This window comes from Corylus avellana, chromosome ca2 (genome assembly GCF_901000735.1).
Source record: "Corylus avellana chromosome ca2, CavTom2PMs-1.0".
In the NCBI taxonomy this organism is placed as follows: Eukaryota; Viridiplantae; Streptophyta; class Magnoliopsida; order Fagales; family Betulaceae; genus Corylus; species Corylus avellana.
The window spans coordinates 7,295,774-7,315,950 of NC_081542.1; the positions used below are offsets into that span (position 1 = coordinate 7,295,774).

Below are 20,177 nucleotides of genomic sequence, written 5' to 3' on the forward strand. Positions count from 1 at the left end.
GAGGCCAGTGATGAGCTGGCGCACTGCGACAGATTAACTCTGAAGTATTCCTTTTTGTGCTTCCAGGTGTCATACAGCTGTACGATGCCTCTTCCAAATTACTATGGAGCCCATGCTCTACCATTGTATTACCTCACAAGTCCACTTCCCCTTTTCTCCTTTTACTCTTAGCTCTATAGACGGCGTCGTTTCAGCGCCTTAACGGTGTCCTTCACCAGAGGCTGCCCCTATCAGTTTTCCAGCTGACCGTTTTATCCACTCTAACGGTCACTTTGGTAACGCAAAACCGACTAAAAGACAAGGGAGTCAAAGGGTTGAAGGCCGACAAAATCGTCATTGTGCTCAACCGAAGTAACCTCACTGTTGTAGTTATGGTACTATTGCAAGGGTGTTTCTGTAATTTAGATGAATCTCCAAGCTTGGGAACGAAGATGCAAGAAGTAGAAGAAGCGAGTGCTTGACAAAGTTTTGCATTGTGCTGTTGAAACGCTGACTCAGTGAGTTGGTATTCTGTGTTTGCTATTTGCTGTGGGAGTAAAGGACTGAGTTATGGGCGAGTCGAGTGACTCAGTTTCCATTGATATTGATATGTTACCTTTAGGAGGGAAGGTAAGACACATAAATTTCTTCTCTTTTTTTTCTTTTCTTCAATGCAGAATTCATTCTTCACTTCTAGTCTGTATTCTTTCGCTTTTCTTTCTTTGTTGACAGTTTGAGTATATATATATATATTTTTTTGGTTTGTGCTTAATGTGCTTTTGCAGGAGTGTGTGGTGAAGACAAGCAAAGGTTCAATCTCTGTGTTTGTAAGCGGGGACCAAGAAAAGCCTGCTTTGATAACATACCCAGATGTTGGTCTCAATTGTATGCTTCAGTTATTGTACTCATTTTAATGGTTGATACTAATTTTTGTATTTGGTGGGTTCCAGCATTTCAATTCCAAATGTGCTTACAGTGAATGAAGCTTTAATTTACCGAGAAACGGTGCTTAATCCTCATATATTGAAGTTATTTTTAATGGGTCTCTGTGTTTCACTCCAAGATTTGAGTTTTCAATGTCAGGCTAGTGTTGCTTGCTTTCTGGGGTTTTATTGGTTTTTGTTGTTGTTCAATCCAAATTTGTTAGAAATGATAATGTTTTCTAGTTTCTGGGTATTTACTGTTTGTTGGGTTTACACAGACATGTCTTGTTTCCAAGGCCTCTTCTTTTGCCCCGATGCAGCTTCTTTGCTCCTTCATAACTTCTGCATTTACCACATTGATGCCCCAGGCCATGAGGTCAGTATCAGCCATGCATTTATTTAGCTATCGTATAAGTGTTGCATTGCAAAATTCTTTCTTTTGATGATATTAATGGAGTCTGTTTCTTCCATTTGTTCAAAAGTCGTTGCAGGTGGGAGCTGATTCCATTTCTTCAGATGTTCCATTGTTTAGCGTGGACGATCTTGCAGACCAGGTAGCCGAAGTGCTTGATTATTTCGGGTATGTTAATATTGTTCTCTTATACTAGTTTGGAATTATATATTTTACTATTATTTTCTTTTTCTGTTGGTGGCAATGGGACTCAAAAAGGGAACGGTGGGGCTTTAATTCTCATTATATTGACAGCCTGATGAGTTCGATCTCTCAGCTTATTTTCCTTACGGAGTTTGTTTTGTTTGGTTATTTTTATTCAATCTGTCGTCCCTCGGTTTCATTTGGAATAGGAGTGTGGCATACTGATTGGTATCAGCTTATGAATTTATCCTTTTAGTTTTCTTTTTTTCTTTCTTATATGCAAATGGGAAGTATCTTCCACGTTTTTCTAGCCTATTATTGTGTTTTGATATCAGAGAGTTCCAACTAAAGAGTTATCATACCTTGGAATCTGGAGATTTTCATAATAAGTTTGCTGGAATGTAAGGGCAGATGACTCATTCTTACCAGGCAAAGTTTTCCTTGACTTCATAGCCATACTGGATTGTGCTAATGGCAGAAATTTAGAAATATGTATGGATAACTTCATATCAAGGGATTTTCATAATAAGTTGAAGTATAACAACAGGGGAACCAAGGAGCAAATATATTTTCAAAGCTGAAGGCAGTCAGAAAAACAAATGTATTGATAGTAGCCTGTGCCGATTACTTCAGTTTGCTATCACTGCAGCATGACTAAATAGGGTTGTACTTGACACTGCAGAATTAGATCCAGGGATGTAACCCAGTTATGCAGAGATTTTGTTAATTAGCGAAAACATTATGCTCCTTCCACCCTGTAATGATAGGCTCAAAATTGCATTTTTGCTTGTCCCAAAATGTATGTCCATCTCCAAATGTCAAAATATTAATTTTCATTACTTTTGCACAATACCCTTAATTATACCCACAATAGTCATTAGTTTTTGAGAGGATCATTTTGGAAAGGTTTATTGAGAATTTGACAATGCGTTAGTCTTGATTCTTTTTCCCTAAAACTTGCACATTTCTCAATTGAGTCACTCATTATGGAATGGAGGGAGTAATAGAAGTGCAACACATGCTGTTGAATACTTAGCAAACTCTGTAACGTCTGCCACCTTATTGTCCCCTATATTTTTCCTTTCTATTTGATTTGTTCATCATGATTCAGCTTGTCTAAGTCCAAGGCACATAGATCTTATACTTTTTAGTATACCAACCTGATCTTCTGCAAGGCAAGGTTTGCTGGTAGATTTTTTGAGGGTGGGCCCAGGATGCTTTGAATGAGATTGATGCTTGCTGCAATGAAGAAGATGACCCTGCCATTGAATCATGTTCATGTTCAACTTCTTGAGGGTGGTATTTGCCCCTTTAGCTTGGAGGGTTAATAGATTGCCAATATCCCCAATCTAGTTCTTAGATGTGATTTGCACATCGTACCTAAGGTGGTTATCTCAAGTAACTTATTGTGTCCTTGTTTTGTGCCCCCTTTGCATTTTTTATTTTTATTTTTTAATTATTTTGTTTAGTTAACAAAAAATAATGCATACCCCTGTTGTTTGTGCCTCAAGTCCTCTTGGCTCCAATATTTGTGTAACTTTGAGCCCGGCAGTTAGGGGTCTCAAGACTCCTGTTGGCTGTGCCATAAGTCCCTCTTGGCTTTGATTTCGGTATAAATGCCTAAGAGTAGGTACCTAAAGGTTTTGCGTTTTGATGATGGATACTCCAACATGTAAAGGAGGCTTAGGAAGGCTAAAATATTTAATGGGATTGATGCTAAGTTTGCAAAACCATGGCTATGTGAATCTTTTTCTGATGTATGTGGGATTATATATCATGTAATGTCATGACCAGACAGCCCCAGTAACATCCAATTATTTTGGTTTCCAATTTTTCCTTCGTCTCATTTACTACTAAACTAGGTGCTTTTTAGTTCTAGTAATACATGGAGGTTAATTTTAGTCAATTCTACACTCAGTGTTTCCTGAATAAAATTTACCTGCTATATTTATTAAGCAGGCATTAGATTTGGTATTTTGTCATCTTTAATGCATTTTTGGTTGTATGTGAAGTCAAGGGACATGCATGTTTCATCTGCATAAGTTCTGTGAGAAAGTTAGAATATCTATCCTAAAATTAGCCTTTTAAACCGGCAATGTTGAGCGAGATATCTCTTCCTCTGTTGTTAGTTGCAGTTTTCTTTAGCACTTATTGACGATATTTCTACTTCAGGCTGAAAGAGGTTCTGTGCTTAGGTGTAACAGCTGGTGCTTACGTCCTTACTCTCTTTGCAGTAAGTTGGTAAAATTCAGCTGCCTTTTATTTGCTGTGATATTCTTCTTTTGTAAGTTGTGTTTTTTTCCATGTGGCAGATGAAATATCCAGAGCGGGTGCTTGGGTTAATTCTTGTATCCCCTCTTTGTAAAGCACCCTCATGGACTGAATGGCTCTACAACAAGGTGAATAATGATATCAGCTCAATAATTCATTAAACATGATGGTTTGAGCTTACAGCTGCAATCCGCCAAGTCATTGCTTTTTTTTATCAAATGAAGTTTATAAAAGGGGGTAAAAATACTGTATACTCATTTCGTGTGAGGTTTCCTAAAGATTTTATGAACTATACTTTTGCAGGTATTGTTGAACTTATTGTACTTTTATGGTATGTGTGGTGTATTGAAGGAATGCCTCCTCCAGCGTTACTTTAGTAAGGTACTACACATCACCTTATTCTTCGGGCACTTTCTGCTATTGGTATATGTTATAAGTCTCAGAGATATCTTGTAGGAACTTAGGTGTGGCGTGCATGGGACAGAATCTGACATAATACATGCTTTCAGAAGGGTATGGAAATCTCTTTCAGCAATTTCTTGCCAATAGTATTGATTTAGGTAATAATGCCAATATTTTTTGAACCGCTGTGATCCTTTTTCTGAAATTTACAGTTACTGGATGAAAGGCAAAGTTTGAATGTCATGCGTTTCCTTCAAGCTATTAATGGGTAAGATCTTGTATATTCAATAGACATGCTTTGTCAAGTGTTTTTCATTTTCCTAGCTTCCTGTTTGTGGAACTTGTTAGGCCCCAACCCTCGTCGTGCCAACGTGAATTTGACATACTTGCTATAGAGCTGAAAAAACAAAGTAAAATTGAATTTTAGTTGTGCTGGCGTATTGTTACCGCCTTTCTAAATTCCAGAAAAATTGCATAGCATGTAACAATGCTCCTGGTATTGATCAGATGGTTTATTTTCAGGAGGCATGATCTTACAAAGGGCTTGACGAAGCTGCAGTGCAAGACACTTATTTTTGTAGGCGATAGTAGCGAATTCCATGCTGAATCTGTGTATATGAGTGCCAAAATGGGCAGAAAAAGCTGTGCTCTTGTTGAGGTAGCATGCTCTTTCTCAATGCGTTATCTTGCTTTAGCTTTGAATGATGGTAATCGAATAACATTCATGTATAGTCTAACTTGAGGAGGATAGCACCCTTCACAGAAGAAGAAAAGAGAAGTAAAAAAAAAAATGACACCTAGGACTATGGATCAACTCAATCTTATTCAAGTGTAAAATCAATGTAGATTATCTGCACTTTTGCAGCCTTTGACTTTGGACCAGTAGCTAGACAACAATGTTGATCTTTTAGAATCTGTAATCCAAAGAAGAACTTGCTTTTATTTTTATATATTTGATCCAGCTTCTTGCTTTTGAATGATTTTGTACTTAGAACTAGAGCACTCCATGTGTATGGCACATTATTTGATGCAGCACAGGAAGAATTGTCACGCAAACAAATCAAAAATAGGAAAGATGAATTGACATCACACCGAGGGAATGGTGTCTCACCACAAGAAAAACACCTCAAACAAACAAAATCTGTTTATTTATCAATTCTAATACGTTCTCATTGAAGTACAAAACAACACTTAAATAGACACCGACTCTTAAAATATAAAATTAAATACCCAAATAAAAATAATATTCTAAATGGAAATTAGAAGACCCGATTATTTATTTGTCATCATGCAATCTTTATTATTCTACTCCTCACTTTCAGTTGAGTGTATTCACTTCTTGTGTGACAGTCCTATTTGTGTACTTGATAGGTTCAAGCATGTGGCTCACTGGTGACAGAAGAGCACCCATATGCTATGCTAATTCCTATTGAATTCTTCTTGATGGGGCTCGGTTACTACAGACAACAACATTTTGCTTCCTCATCAAGCAATGGCTCGAACCCAACTAGCCCTTCAAGCCAGTCATGCATAGCACCAGAACTTCTCTCTCCAGAGAGTCTGGGTGTCAAGCTTAAACCCATCAAAACCAGAGTAGATGTTGAAATTTGATGCAGAAGAAAGTGACTGTTTGGAGTGATATATGAGCCACTCATGAGGCAGTGGTATCTCAGCTTCACACACACACACACACATATATATATAGCCATGGCCCATCATAGATTTGTAATTTCTTCTCGATAGCATATTCTTTGATTCTGTTCAATTGGGTTAGGCTATTGGTGATTACGATGAAGTGAACTTATGTAATTTTCAAATTTGATTGTAGATAAAATAGGGACATATAATATAATATAGATGGAAGGTAGAACTATTCTTTGAGGAAGAGATTTTTTGTCTGTAATCATAAATTGGATACAAAAAGCACTAGTTTGTAACTCTAGAAGCAATTTTTTTATTGATGTATTTTGACCCAATTAGAAAGGTCACATTATTTATGTATATGTCGCTGCTCATGCATTGCTTTGATATCTAGTAGTGACTTTAATCTTTTAAATTTAGAAAATAAACAAATATTTCTTATATTTTGATTCAATCATATTAACTTTTATTCACAACATAAAAATATTAATATAAACAACTAAAAATCAACCTTAAATTATGTTTGTTAAAGTGAAAGAAGACACAGGTATCTCAAATACAAGGCAACAACCTAGCAGCCACTCAATCCTTTCAGCACAACAGCAACCTCTCAGTCCATGATTTAGGGGATGTGCTCTCCTTCAAGTATCTACTTCCACCTTCGTTGTTCTATGAACCTTTACCTTGTTTCTTTTGTTCTATGCATTCCATTGATAAGACTATAACATATTAATCATGATGATCTATCTTAATCATGAAAGTAAATACTTAAAATTAATATGTTAATGTGGTTACAATACATTGAACAAGCTGGCAATTTAACTTACGAACCTGACACGTAGTTTTAGGATTATGGTTTATGTCCAACGGATTTACGTCATAAACTTGTTGTGTTTGGGTTAACATAAATAAGTTGGCAGATTAATCAGGTTGACACAAACCAACACGGGAACTTGTTTTGCTAGCCCTAACTTATAGCATTGATTCTCAATCCTGATAAGAATGTGAACTCAAATGTGAAGTGGAAGCAACTAATTTTTTTTTTTTTTAATTAAAAAAAAAGAAGATTGTGTTGTCGGACCACCCCCGATTCAGCCAAAAAGAAAAAATTTGAGGACCGCAAATTATTTTTTTATTTTTGTTGAAGGGTAGTTTAGATCTTTCAAATAAAAAATTTGTACCTGTAACTCTGTAAGTCATGTGCAAGTTTCGTTCATTTTAACACCAAACACTAAAAAAATGGTGTTAATTGCAAATAAATAATAGTTGAAGGGTGTTAAGTATAATAAAAGGTAGTTCAAGGCTACTTGAACTTGAAAATAACGTGTCACTGCATGGAGCTGAATTATTTTTTCTAAACAAAAAACAAAGAACAAAAAATTAAAGTCAGACAAAGTGGTCCCCACACGGCTACACACGTGGCAAGGGGAAAAAGAGCAAAAAACAAAAAATCCTCTTTTCCCGCCTTTCCGCTCCGTCCGTTCAATTTCATATTTTGTTCAGACGCACACAGAGAGAGAGAGAGAGAGAGAGGGAGGGGGAGAGAGAATGGACACCCCAGAGAAGAACCACGTCACCGCCACTTCTGAGTTCGAGGTTGGTCTTTCCTAAATCCCTTCTCTGTTTCTATCTCGCTCAGTGTTTTTGCTTCTCTTATTCGTTGTGTTGTGTTTTTCTCACCTTCTGTTTGGTTACTGAGAAGATTGAGTTAGAGAAAGTGGAAAGCTATGTATTTCATGTTCCTATAAGTAGATTCACAAAAGGAAAGTGAAATACCCAATTCCAAAAACCCTCATAGGTGTATTTCTTTCTGGTCCCTGACACTGAAAAGCCTAAAATTTACAATAGCTTCGATATATATATTTTTTTCCTTAATTGTTTTTTTGGGTATCTTTGAGTTTTGTACTAAAATGCCGGGGCAGTGCCAGTGGGTCTTAATTTGTGTTTAGGGATGCGGTCATACTGTATTTTGAGGAATTTTGATGTGTGTTTATTGAATTTTGTGAATTGCTGTAGTTTTAAGTGGGAATGAGGGTTTTAGTATTGTTTATCTATATAAAGGGGTTTAACTGGGGTTGTTATTGGCGCACAAAAAGGAAGATAGAGAACCCAATGCTTCGATGAACTTTATGGGCTTTTTCTTTTTTGTGAATTGTTGTTGGATTATGTTATATTAATAATCTACCCATTTTTATGCTATTTAGTATAATATTATTGTCTTTTTCTTGGTAACAATTTACTTCCCTTTGTTTGTGATTGTTCTGAATCGGGTATTACTTGCTTGGTTTTTAATGCTCTTGTGCTGAGAGATAATCCTTATCCACATGCAGGATTCTCCTGTGTTTAATTACATCAGCAATCTTTCTCCCATTGGACCAGTCGAGTCCATACGAACTAATTGTGCATTTAATTCACTCACTTGTGCATCTCCTCCATCTGTGTTTGCTTCACCACAGATTTGTATCCACAAAGAAACTAGATTTTCATTTAGAAGGTAAAGTTGTTCTGCCTCTTCTTATTCAATTCTATAGTATAATGAATAATGTAAACCATTGTTGTTCACGATTCAAGCAACCTGATTCAAGCAACATTGTTATCAGGCATCACTTCTTAGACCCATCAAAACCTGATTCATCTCATAGTGGAAATGAAAACAATGCAAGTGAAGGGGTTTCAGCCGCTGTTCAAAGTTCTGTGTGTTCAGAAAGAGAGATCACTATTGAGCCACCTGATGAGAACTCGGATTTAGTAATCGAGTTGCCAAAGACCTTGAGGTATGATTGCAGTAGCCCTGATGGTGATGTGGTACGTTCTGATGCGATTACAACAGAGACTATGCCAGACTTGGTGTTGGCATCATTTGATGAGTTACTCATGGATGACTCAAAAGGGAAGCACCATTCATTTAAACGTGAAATAAATTTGCGTAGAATCTGTTCAATTGAGCAAAACGAAGAAGCACGCAGTTGGGTGACATTGGTTTCTGACGCTGCTGATCTGTTATTCGTTGATTTATCTAACAATGAAGAGCATTTTGAGGGGCAAGATCACAAATCAGTTGATCCTGGGACAATGTCTTTTATCTCAACTGTCCTACAGCTCCCACAAGACAATGCAAATGATTTAGGGAGGACAGAATCTGTTGGTGCCATCACTTCTTGTAAACCATGTGAAATAGGAGAAACAGCAACTCAATCGAGAGAAATAGGGGACCTGAAAGAAACAGATCCAGCATCCGCATTCCCTTCTAGCACCGTATTGGATAAGCTAATTGTAAGTGATTCAAGTGATGAAGTGGACCACAAGGGGCAAAAGTGCATGCAGGCCAGATCCAAGGTATTACATTGTTTTGGCCTATGCTTTTATAGGTTGCAGAAGAGTATCTATAAATAATGTATCTGTTTTCTTCTGTGTAATTAACATCGTTTGTGACAGGATGAAGCCAAAATATTGTGAAATATTTAATATTTACATAATGAGAGCCTCTTCAGGCTTTAACCAATATGTAGTGTCAGAAATCTATTGTAGACGAAGATTTCTCACAGTTCATTTACAGTAGAGTATCCTTAGCTTAGATTAACGCCTCTAAATTACATCTTCCATATCGTCTCTCCATCATGGATCTACTTTTAGATTAAATAAGTTTGTGGTGTGTAAGGTGTATAAGTAAACACTGTGGATGCAGTATTTCTGAAGCTGAATTCAGAGCACAAGTATAGAAATATTCCAAGTGTTAAGAATTTATGATAATAATAAACTGGAGTTACTACATGTCGGTTGATATAAATGCTTTCACCATGAATCTTTCAGATCTCATTTTTATGCTTTTTTGGACCCATTGTGAAGGTTACTATCTAATAACATATGGCTCCTCATCCATAAAATACTTTTCTATGATATCTGATTGTGACTTCATTTTCATCAAGACTTATCTACGAGTTATGATTATGAACAAGAGGGATTCTTGCTTGACTGATCTTTTAGCTAAAATGTACTTGAGAATTAGCTTTTATGCCTAGGAAAATTTGTTCTTATGATGTGTGCATAACTTGTAGCGTTAGTTCACTGAAAGGATGGTGCTTAGGTGATAGCCAGTTAATCAAGTCCAGTTTCATTGCAAGCTGCACCTTCCATATTATGCTATCTAGAAGTTGATCTACTCTAAAACTAAGTAAATATAACAGTTGTTAGTAAAGATGAACTAGGACTGGGTATTAAGGATACATAAGTTTTGTATAGGTCCATTGTTGACACAAAAAATAAGGCAGAAGTTGAAGAGGTCTTGTGTGATAAATTATAAAAGGTCAAATGTGAAACTAAGCCATTATTTACTTGTTTCATATGTTCATGGTTCGAAATGTAAAAATTGTCAATTATATATTAGCAAATCATGGTAATGTTGGTTCTTGAAGAAGATTTATTGTTCTGAAACATAATATAAAATCTCCAAATCAGTGAACACACTTTTAAGGCTTTATTTTCTTCAGAGTGCTTCAAAGTGAAACAATCGTTTGAACTCATTCACACAGTTGCTCAATAATCTGTATCCTGAAACGTGGGTTTAATGGTTATTATGCAAAGTTTATTACTTAATGATTATACTTTAACTATAGGCCTAAGCATCCATAATGTGATGCATAGTCTAGTTGATACTAAGGACAGCAACCTTTGTGTCTGTGCATGTCATTTTGCCTCTTACCTTATTCATTTGTTTGTGCAATAATTGTTACCTACTCTTTCTTTCACATTCTGAAGTGCATAAATTATACTATGCATCAATAATTTCTTTGACCTTGTTCATCCTGGTTCTCAGAGGCATCGTAGTATACGACAACGCTGTTTGGTTTTTGAAACGGCAGGAGCTTGTAAAAATAAACCAATATTCGATTGTAATAGTTCTTCGGTCTCAATACAATCTGATTGTAAAGTGGCCTCTGATGAAAAGCAGTTGGTTCAAGTTAATGCCAGAAGTGATTGTTCATCATCCGTGGTATCTGGTAGTGGTTTGCACTTGAATGCTCTTTCAGCTGCTTCGCCAAACTCGGTGGCCTCTAGACCTAATCAGAATACTCTTGATAAATCCTTGAGTCCAAACACTTTGATAAGTGATTTGCTTCCATGTGACAATGAAGCTCAGGTTACAGAAAATGCTCCTCAAACGTCTAAAAGTGCTGTTGGTGAAGAGTTTGACCATAGTAGTCCTAAAAGAAAGAGGCATGTACAGGCAGTGCTATAGTTTGAACATTGACATTTACTTGTTAAATAAGTGTTTAATATTCTCATTTTTTGTTGTAACTTTTGATACTTCGCAGGTTAAAGTCGGAAGATGTTGGAGAAAGCAAGGCCTGCAAGCGCTGTAATTGTAAGAGATCAAAATGCTTGAAACTGTAAGTCCATTCTATTTGCTCATTTATGTTCAGAATTTGTGTGCATCATTTTCATCACTCAGATCTAAGATGTTTAAAATCAGGTGTTAATATCTTGAAAGATTTTATGGTGGATTGAATTGGTAATGTCCTCAGTTTTAATGGTAATAGCTACAAAGTTCAGTTTCTTATCAGCAAGCTGTTTGGTGGTTAGTCATCGATCTATATTAAATTAGGATTTTAGATTTTCCAATCATGGGGAAAGGAACTAGGAATATACAAATTTAGAACTTCCTCATGCGTGAAATGTAAGCCATGAAGCTACAGCATGAGATCCATCAATTCGTTATTTCTGAATAATAAAAATAGCATGAGAAATTAGAAAATGTTTATGGTAAACATGTATAAACATAAACATCTACAATAATCTACATTTGATGAGATTTTGGTGGAAATGTATAATCATCTCCACTAACATGGCTACCAGTGTATCCTCAACTAGTGCTTAGGAATCCCAAATTTCATTCCGAGGCCTGAGAATATGCTCCTAGCAGCCTTGATAACAGAAGATAACATGTGTAGAGTTCTGGAGGTTATCTGAAATGACAATTAACGGTTTCTCCAAATTTTTTCTTTTTTTTTAAAAAAAGTTTCTACAGTTCACTGTACTTTTTGTGCATAGGAGTGTTGTTATTATGCACAAGTGGAATGGTATGCATTTTGCATATGTTCTTTGATATAACTAAGACTACGGATTTGTTGGAACTCCAATTGTTAAGTACGGGTAGAAGTTGACATATGCAATCATCATGGTGTCATTTATGTCAGTTAATTTTACATTTATATTATGTATGCTACTTGTTTTCTCAAGTTTAGACTCTCACTATGGACTCATTCCTTTTTCAGTAATGAGCTGGTGTTCTTAACTTAATGGTCATGTTCTTCAATACAGTTACTGCGAATGCTTTGCTGCTGGCCTCTACTGTGTTGAGCCTTGTTCATGCCAAGATTGTTTTAACAAACCTATTCATGAAAACACTGTTCTGGAGACTCGGAGACAGATTGAATCTCGCAACCCACTTGCATTTGCTCCCAAAGTGATCAGACGCATCGATGCAATTCTGGACACTGAGGTAAGAAATTACCCCCAAGATTATATTAATTTTATGATAAATCAGCCTCGCCTTGAATTCCAGAGACATTGTGCTCAAACTCTACCACTTAATTAATTTGGTGGAGTCTAAACCCCATTTGTGAAGTAGGACCACTACATAATTCCTTTCAAGAATTTGTGGTTGGGGTTGAACTGCGATGGTGGTGGTGCTAATCTGTATATGATATTAGGTTCTTCCTTTTGCCATTTTTAATACCCTTTAAACATGTGCAGTTACCTTTTCCCTTGCAGTGTGAAACCAAAACTCCAGCTTCAGCCAGGCATAAAAGTGGATGCAACTGCAAAAAATCAAGTTGCTTAAAGAAATACTGTGAATGCTTTCAGGTTTTGTCTGATAGCCCATTATGTACATGCTGCATAGTTTATGCTAACTATCATCTAATATATATGGACCCTTCTGTTTGTCTACAAAGAGTGGGGTCGGATGTACTATCAGCTGCAGATGCAATGGATGTAAAAACACTTTTGGTCAAAAGGATGGTGAGTGTTTTATCTTGTTGAATTGCACTAATTTCTGTCCTGAAGTGTTTTATCTGGCAGTGCTTCTGCATTTCTATTTGAATTGATTGCTATTGGATCTTCTGCATTTCTGATTCTTCCCCTCGCTTGTATCTAGATCTCTATGCATTGTACTAAGTAGGCATGAAATTAATGTAGTCATCTCAAATTTTCTTTTTCTTCTAATAAAATAGGAGCACAAGAAACTGAGCTCAAAAGGGAAGAATCAGAAGCTTGTGAAAAGAATGCATTGGGAGTAAGTTTACAGATAGTCAAGGAGGATGAAAAGGAACATCTTCATCTCCCATTTAAACCTTCTTCCAAGATTAGCAGGTTTCCACTTCTAACAAAATTATCAGTTAGATATGTACATGTTTTAACTTTTTTCTAGATCTTTTTGGCTTACATTACTTGATTTCCAGATCTTTACAGACACATAATGAGGATGGAAAAGAGCATCCAGATCTCCCAATAACGTCTACTTCTGATATAAGCAGGTTTTCAATTCTAGTAATTGTGAGTTTGATATATGATTCCACTTTGCACCAGTGTTGTATTTTTTAATGCTGTGTTTCTTTCATGTTTCAGACCTCCAATTCAACTGCCCTTCACCTTTAGTGGGAAGCGTCCTCTATCTTATTTTGCCTCTGCCAAAACATCACCTCGGCTGTGCACCAGATTTGAGAAACCTGTTGGAATGATTCCAGCAGATGAAACAAATGAGGCTCCGGATGGTGCTAGTGATGTGATATCAGTCTCTCCAAAGTCTAAGAGGGTTTCACCTCCTAACAGAGAATTTGGGTCGACTGCTTGGAGGCATGGTAGGAAAGTGAAATTAACTCTGAGATCTATCCCACCATTTCCATCTCTCACTCCACCAGGAAAGCAGTGATTTTGGTGATGTTTAGAAATGTTGTGGCTATAGTACAATGCATTTTTCAACATAGTAGTGGTATATAGTAAACAGGCAATGTAAAAATATATAAATATTACATACAAATCCATTTCTTTAGAGTAATGTTGTTTAGTAGATTGTGATACAACTTGAATGACATTGCAGTGAAAATTAACTTTTGGATTAGTAAGGGTTTGTTAAAAAAAGTCGAATGTTGATTTTCATTGTCAAATCATCTCAATTATATGACAGTTATGTACCCGTCTTTATGCCCCAATTCTCAATCCATATGCATTCAAATTTTGTAATAGCTTGAACCTTCCATCCCTAGGGTTGTGTTATGAATTTTTGTTATATGAGGAGAAATTATTCATGTCAATATTTTTTCCAGATAAATTATTGGTGTCAATATTTTGCTCATATTTTTTTTCATCTCGTTTTACAAGTTAATCATTAGATTTGTGGACTTATATCGATCGCATATAAGTCAATTGTATATTTTACAAATTTAATAATTGATCTATTGAATTTGTAAGAGAATATGAGAAAAATATTGACGTGAATCATTTTTCTTACTGTATTAATTGGTTTCAGATACTAGTAGCTTAGTGCTAATTTCCAAATTTTTATTTCTATTGTGTTAATTTGTCTGGGCCAAGTTAAAGAGAAATAGAGTGATATATGAGATATAACAATTTAAATGTTTGAAACATAAATTTATTCAACCATAACAAATTTTTGAAAAGATGATTATGATAATATACATAAATAATTTTTTGAAAACCACATTATTTGAGAACTAATATTTTACACTTTTTTATGTAGGCATGAAAATATAAATTACAAGTTACGTTTATATGTTTTAAACAATAGTTAAATTATTTACGAATTTCCACTGGCCTAGAGGATCTACTTGTCCTATAAGAACTAGGAAACTACAGTCTGTTAAAGTTCAAATAAATAGGAAAACCAATATGATAGGCTTAAAGAGAGTGTATTAGGGTTAAATATCAGAGCAGCCTAGGGTTTTTTTCTCCATCACCACTGTCGATTTTTCTAGGGAATAGCAATGAAGATCATCATGGTAACAAAAGAAGTTCATGTGCCCACAAGACCAAGAAGCAAGCTTGTGCGTAAGAAGAAGGTGAGGAGGTTGTGTCTTGCCTCTTTTATCAGAAGCCTAGGGCTTACCCAGAAACAGATGAAGGAGAAGATCAAAAAGTTGAAGTATTCAAGGGACTATTCTTTCTTATTCTCTGATGATGATGATGATGATGATGATCATTAGACGATCATGCATGGTGTGAAGCAAGACAATAACGGTAAGAGTGAAAGCAGCAGGAAAGTAGAAGATATATATAAAGAAGAAATTAAAAATAGGTTCAAGAGGAATATTGTTAATGGGCAACGTGCATGGGTGTAGAATAGATGATGTACGTTCATGTGTAGTTGTTTTACAATACTCTTGTTGTAATGTGGTTTAATTTATAATTCATATAATAAAACAACTATTCATTGTTTGATGATCAGCCCATGCAACTAACAAATACGCTATATACAATCTAATCTATCATTAACTTACGTTAGAGTTTGAATTTTTTTTTTTTTTTTTAATGTTTTGTGATGATCCGTATGTTGTGCTGTTGACTCAATCTTCGGAGGAGCTGAGCTGTCGCCAAGTGCAAGTGTTTGATTTCAATTCTATTTTCATTCCACGTACGTCCCGATTGCATCAGCCAATCACATCATAGAAAAACAATAAAATAACCCCTGACCCGACAGTATCTTTCTGTTTTTTTCTTTTAAGGAAAAATACTCTTAACCGTGGTGGTTTTTTGGCTAGGCATATTGGGCGATCTCTTAAGCCTCCAATAAATTAATGGGTTAAATACCTCAAATCTTCCTAGGGTTTAGCAACTTTATTTTTTCTTTCTTGGGGTTTTACTTTTATCACAGGACCCCCCTGGGGTTTTGATAAAGACCAATTTAGTCCATCCGTTAGTTGACCGTTAAAACTGACACGTGGACCAATCAGATATTGACACATGGCACTTATTTAATTTTTAAAAAAAATTAACAAAAAAAAATGTATTTTTTTAAAAAAAAAAAGAAAAGGAAAAAAATCAGGTGTGGCTCTACCACCCCTTGGGCTCCAAGGTGCCAAAACACCTTAACTCCACCATGCAAAACCACTCAACGACCATGTAGTGGCCGGGGTGGTTTCGGGCCACCTCTTTGCTTCAGGTGGCCGCAGCCACCCTCGGTGCTCCGGGGTACTTCACCCACATCGGAGACCATGGGGGTGGCCGAGCCACCCCCAAATGGCCAAGAGCCACCCCCAGTTTTTTCCTTTTTTAAAAAAAAAAAAAAAAATTAAATATGTGCCACTTGTCAACATCTGATTGGTCCACGTGTTAGTCTTAATGGTCAACTAACGGATTGATTAAATTGGTCCTTTATCAAAACCCCAGGAGGGTCCTGTGATAAAAGTGAAACCCTAGGGGGAAAAAAATAAAGTTGTTAAACCCTAGGGGGATTTGAGGTATTTAACCCTAAATTAATTAACTTTAATTTTTTTAAAAAAAAATAATAATAAAGGTAGATTTTTACTATCAAATTATCTCAATTATATAGCAGTCTTATTCAAAAAACAATTATATAACAGTCTTACAAATAGTCTTATTACTCAAAAAAGAACTACAAAAATCAAATCCAAAAATATTGAGATTTTAGAAAGAGGAATAATTGATTTCAATAATTTGTTCATATTTTTTTTTTCATATTTATAAGGTTCACTATTAACTTATATATAAAATTTATATTTGTTTACAAATTTAATGGTTGATTTGTCAGAGAATATGAGCAAAATATTAACACTAATAATTTCTTAAATAATATTTAGATTAAAGTAGATTTTTGTTTTGTGTAAATTAAATTAAATAACTATAAACACAAAAAAAAAATTATAACCTGATTTCTTTTTAAAGAAGAGCTAACACGTGGCAAAAACCAAGAAAGCCAAAAAAAGAAAAGAAAGGGAAAACATACACCGCTCAATTAACAATAACAAGCATCAAGTATATTAATTATACTATGATAAAGATGACTACATAAACATTCACGGAGAAAGATCATCTCCATTTCATTTGAATAGAAGGGATTCATTTAATTGTTTTAAGAAGGCATTTTTGTCTAAATGAAAAACAGAAAGTCCAAAAATGACAAAATTACCTCATAAAAACAACCAACTTGTTCCTCTCCATTTCAAATGAAATGGAGAGGATCCAAGTCCAACATTCGCCAAGTTTACCAAAATAATATTAAGCATCAAACAAAATTAAAACACAAAATATAATAAAAATTGGACATCTACCTAATGAAGGCAAAAAAAAGTTGTAAATTATAGAAAACTAGTCTATGCCGCAGCAGCCTGCCTCAATGTTTTCTATTTGCCAAAAACTATATCGCGATTCAAAAGAAGAAAAAAAAGGGCTTTTATGCTCCCACAACTTCAGTGTCCCCCTCGACCACTGTTTCTTCAGCTGGCCTCTCCACCTTCACACCAACATCATCGTGGTAGTCACCATGAACCTAACAAACATATGGTTTAGAAAAATTAAAACAGGAACTAGCTCTTATTTATTGAATTTATGTGCATCACAATGTGTACTCGTGTGAGAAAAGGCCTAGCAGAATGGAAGAGAAATGCTAGACATCAATAAGTTCTTCATATTTGACTTATATTCTTATATAAATTCAATAGATCAACCAATAGATTTGTTGAGTTCACCATTGACTTATGTAGGGTCTACATAAGTTCACAAATCTAATAGTTGATTTATAAGACGAGATAGGCCAACTATGAGAAAAAACATTGACCCCTAGCATTTCTCAGGATGGAAAGTATGTCTTGTGCAATCTATATGCATCTTCTAGTTCAAGTAATGTGTGTACCTAGCAAGTTAATAGACTAGACTAAATTGAAGAACCATAACCAAACAAGGGGGTAAAAAATCAGTGTGACATGGTATACCTCCATCAACTTGCCAAGGTCAAATTTAGGAGCTTTAAGGATCTTGACTTTTCGGATGAAAACGTTTTGCAAGGGGTAGATGCCAGTTGTTGCCTTTTCTATCTCTCTGCCAATCATTTCTGGTATGAACTTCGAAACCAAATCCTTCAGATCGCATGAAGAAGCCTGGTTTACCATAATCTCCCTCATCTTTCGGCGGATCTGACAATAGAGAAAAGCCACAAAAGAAAACCTAGCATCATTTTTGTTCATCCACAGAAAACCAGACTATAGGGAGAAACAAGACTTGAAACACAAACCTGACGAATCTGACTAGACTGGGCATAACAGGTCCGCTTGACCTGGTTTACACGCCTCTTTGTAAATCCAATGCAGAACATTCTCAAGGTATAGTTGTCAGTAGTCTTGACATCCACATGGGCCTCAATCAATGTCTGCCACTTGCGCACCAGTGACCTGAGCTTGTCCGTTGTGAAATCCATGCCCTGAGTTCAGCAGGAAAACCAAAATAAATCATGCAAATAATGCAAAATATTAAATGAATATCAAAATTGTCTCCTGTTGAAAAACAAACAAATAATACAAAATAATTTGCTACCCCACCCAGAAGTTCGTGAGCACATTCCTCCCTTGCACATCCTCAGATCTCAAACGGATCTTCCTGTAAGCATGTTGTTCATCATTCTGAAGATCAGCCAGAGAAACCTCAAACACCCGATGTTTGAGCCCTTCTGAAGCAATCTGTTAGATAACATGCAGCAGAAAACATTTAGTGACAAATATTGGCAGAATGATTGTTCAATTGCCAACAACTAAACAAAGCTAAGTTTTCTTTAGATGGCCAAAAGCAATAAAATAGGAAATTCACAACTACAGAAACATGAGCTACCCTATTAAGGTTGTAATTGCTTGTATGATTTACTCCAACACAGATATAGGAGCAGGTTACCAATAATAAGAAGACACACTGACAGCTAAGCATTGTTGGAAAATGCAAGACTGCTAACTAGAATTTATGGAAATCAACGTCACGCAAAGAATTTGTGAAACATAGCCATATCAACTCCCTAGTCAGCAACAAGAAGCTGGTCTACATCAACTCCATATCAATTCAAATTCAAATTAGTTACTTCCCATTAAATCAATTGGATGACTCGTTTTATCCATGTACACCTTAAATTTACAAACACGTGCATAAACCAACCAGAATCTTATAAGCTGTTTTAAGTGCAGTGCATACACAAGCATAAAACTAAGCTGCTTACCAACAAGCATAAACACTTGGGAAATAAAAATGCATACACCCATATAGGAAATAGAATATCAAATAAACTTAAAAAACCATATCTCAAAATATAAACTAAAATAAATATCAAATCTAAAACAAACAAAATTTGGGCACAAAAATACAATATAATTGAACTAGAGAAATGCTAAAAATCATTCCCTCAACCATCTCCGTATAGTGAATGGTGAATCTACCATTGAATTTTTGTGAGATCCACATGAGTCCACAAATCCAACAAATCCAACGGTGGATTCATTAGATTTGCAAAAAGATATGATTGAAAGATGGTTGAGAGAATGATGTGTTGCATGTCTCATTGAACTACAAACTCTTGTTTTGTTTTCCTTTTTGTGCGCCAAAGGAATAAACAAATATGTATTTGCGACAAACCAAATCAAAGCATTATGCAACCCCCATGATTTCAAATTCCCTCCTCATATCCTACATTGTCTCATGAACAAACCAGCAGGCAAACATACAACACCCTAAACACATAAAAATCCTATCGATGCATACATACATACACAAACATATACAAATATATGTACGTAGGAAGAGAGGGAAGGACCTTCGTGCCCTGAGTTCTGGTGACAAGCGTTTTGCCGACCTGGCGTTGGTCGAAGAGAGATGGCGCCTTAATGTCATACCAATCCTTCTTTGCAAATGGGTCAGCTCTGTAAATTATCAGATCCCATTTTAAAAAAAACAAAAAACAAAGACAAATACAAAGTTCCATTTTTTCTATAAAACCAATCAGATCCCAGTTTAAGAAAATCAAAATTAGACTTTTGCATGAAATGAATCACAATTCTGCCACTCACGCTTTCTTCTTCCCTCCCTTCTTCCCCTTCGAAATCCTCTTATTCTTCCTGCAATTTCAGCACCAGCCACATAAGTCAGAAACGCCAATTACACAGACAAATATATATATATATATAGTTTTTTTTTTTTTTTTAGAACAAATATATATATATAGTTGAAAAGAGAGAGAGGTACCCGACTGCCATTATTGGTCGTTAAGGTTTGGACTGCGAGCGAGGCACACAGAGAGTGAGTCGGTGAAATAAAACCCTAGGGTTATGCAGGTATCGATATATATATGCTTTTATATA

General features: G+C 35.7%; 3 protein-coding genes across 5 annotated transcripts; 2 read left to right on the top strand and 1 right to left on the bottom strand.

The window, feature by feature from the left end:
* Window positions 1–380: 380 nt before the first annotated feature.
* LOC132172109 (protein NDL1-like) lies at window positions 381–6,139 on the top strand. Of its 2 annotated transcripts, none has more exons than XM_059583558.1 (11): window positions 381–609; window positions 765–864; window positions 1,181–1,278; window positions 1,385–1,482; window positions 3,670–3,730; window positions 3,810–3,896; window positions 4,072–4,149; window positions 4,225–4,281; window positions 4,383–4,438; window positions 4,693–4,828; window positions 5,542–6,139. In XM_059583558.1, exons 1-11 carry the CDS (start codon window positions 550–552, stop codon window positions 5,779–5,781), a joined length of 1,071 nt encoding a protein of 356 aa, XP_059439541.1. In that variant the 5' UTR covers window positions 381–549; the 3' UTR covers window positions 5,782–6,139. The 2 variants fall into 2 exon arrangements, with proteins under 2 accessions (XP_059439541.1, XP_059439542.1); XM_059583559.1 differs by having other exon boundaries at window positions 1,394–1,482.
* Window positions 6,140–7,339: 1,200 nt separating this feature from the next.
* Window positions 7,340–14,091, top strand: LOC132171101 (protein tesmin/TSO1-like CXC 3). 2 transcript variants are annotated; one of them, XM_059582326.1, is made up of 11 exons: window positions 7,340–7,407; window positions 8,142–8,305; window positions 8,412–9,147; window positions 10,625–11,025; window positions 11,124–11,198; window positions 12,130–12,310; window positions 12,565–12,675; window positions 12,765–12,831; window positions 13,044–13,182; window positions 13,272–13,346; window positions 13,438–14,091. In XM_059582326.1, exons 1-11 carry the CDS (start codon window positions 7,360–7,362, stop codon window positions 13,739–13,741), a joined length of 2,301 nt encoding a protein of 766 aa, XP_059438309.1. In that variant the 5' UTR covers window positions 7,340–7,359; the 3' UTR covers window positions 13,742–14,091. The 2 variants fall into 2 exon arrangements, with proteins under 2 accessions (XP_059438309.1, XP_059438310.1); XM_059582327.1 differs by having other exon boundaries at window positions 12,583–12,675.
* Window positions 14,092–16,955: 2,864 nt separating this feature from the next.
* LOC132170630 (small ribosomal subunit protein eS1) lies at window positions 16,956–20,165 on the bottom strand. The gene is made up of 7 exons (XM_059581677.1): window positions 20,062–20,165; window positions 19,887–19,934; window positions 19,634–19,739; window positions 18,381–18,518; window positions 18,077–18,262; window positions 17,778–17,978; window positions 16,956–17,335 (listed from the first exon to the last, which is right to left on the bottom strand). Exons 1-7 carry the CDS (start codon window positions 20,070–20,072, stop codon window positions 17,240–17,242), a joined length of 786 nt encoding a protein of 261 aa, XP_059437660.1. The 5' UTR covers window positions 20,073–20,165; the 3' UTR covers window positions 16,956–17,239.
* Between the last annotated feature and the right edge of the window lie 12 nt (window positions 20,166–20,177).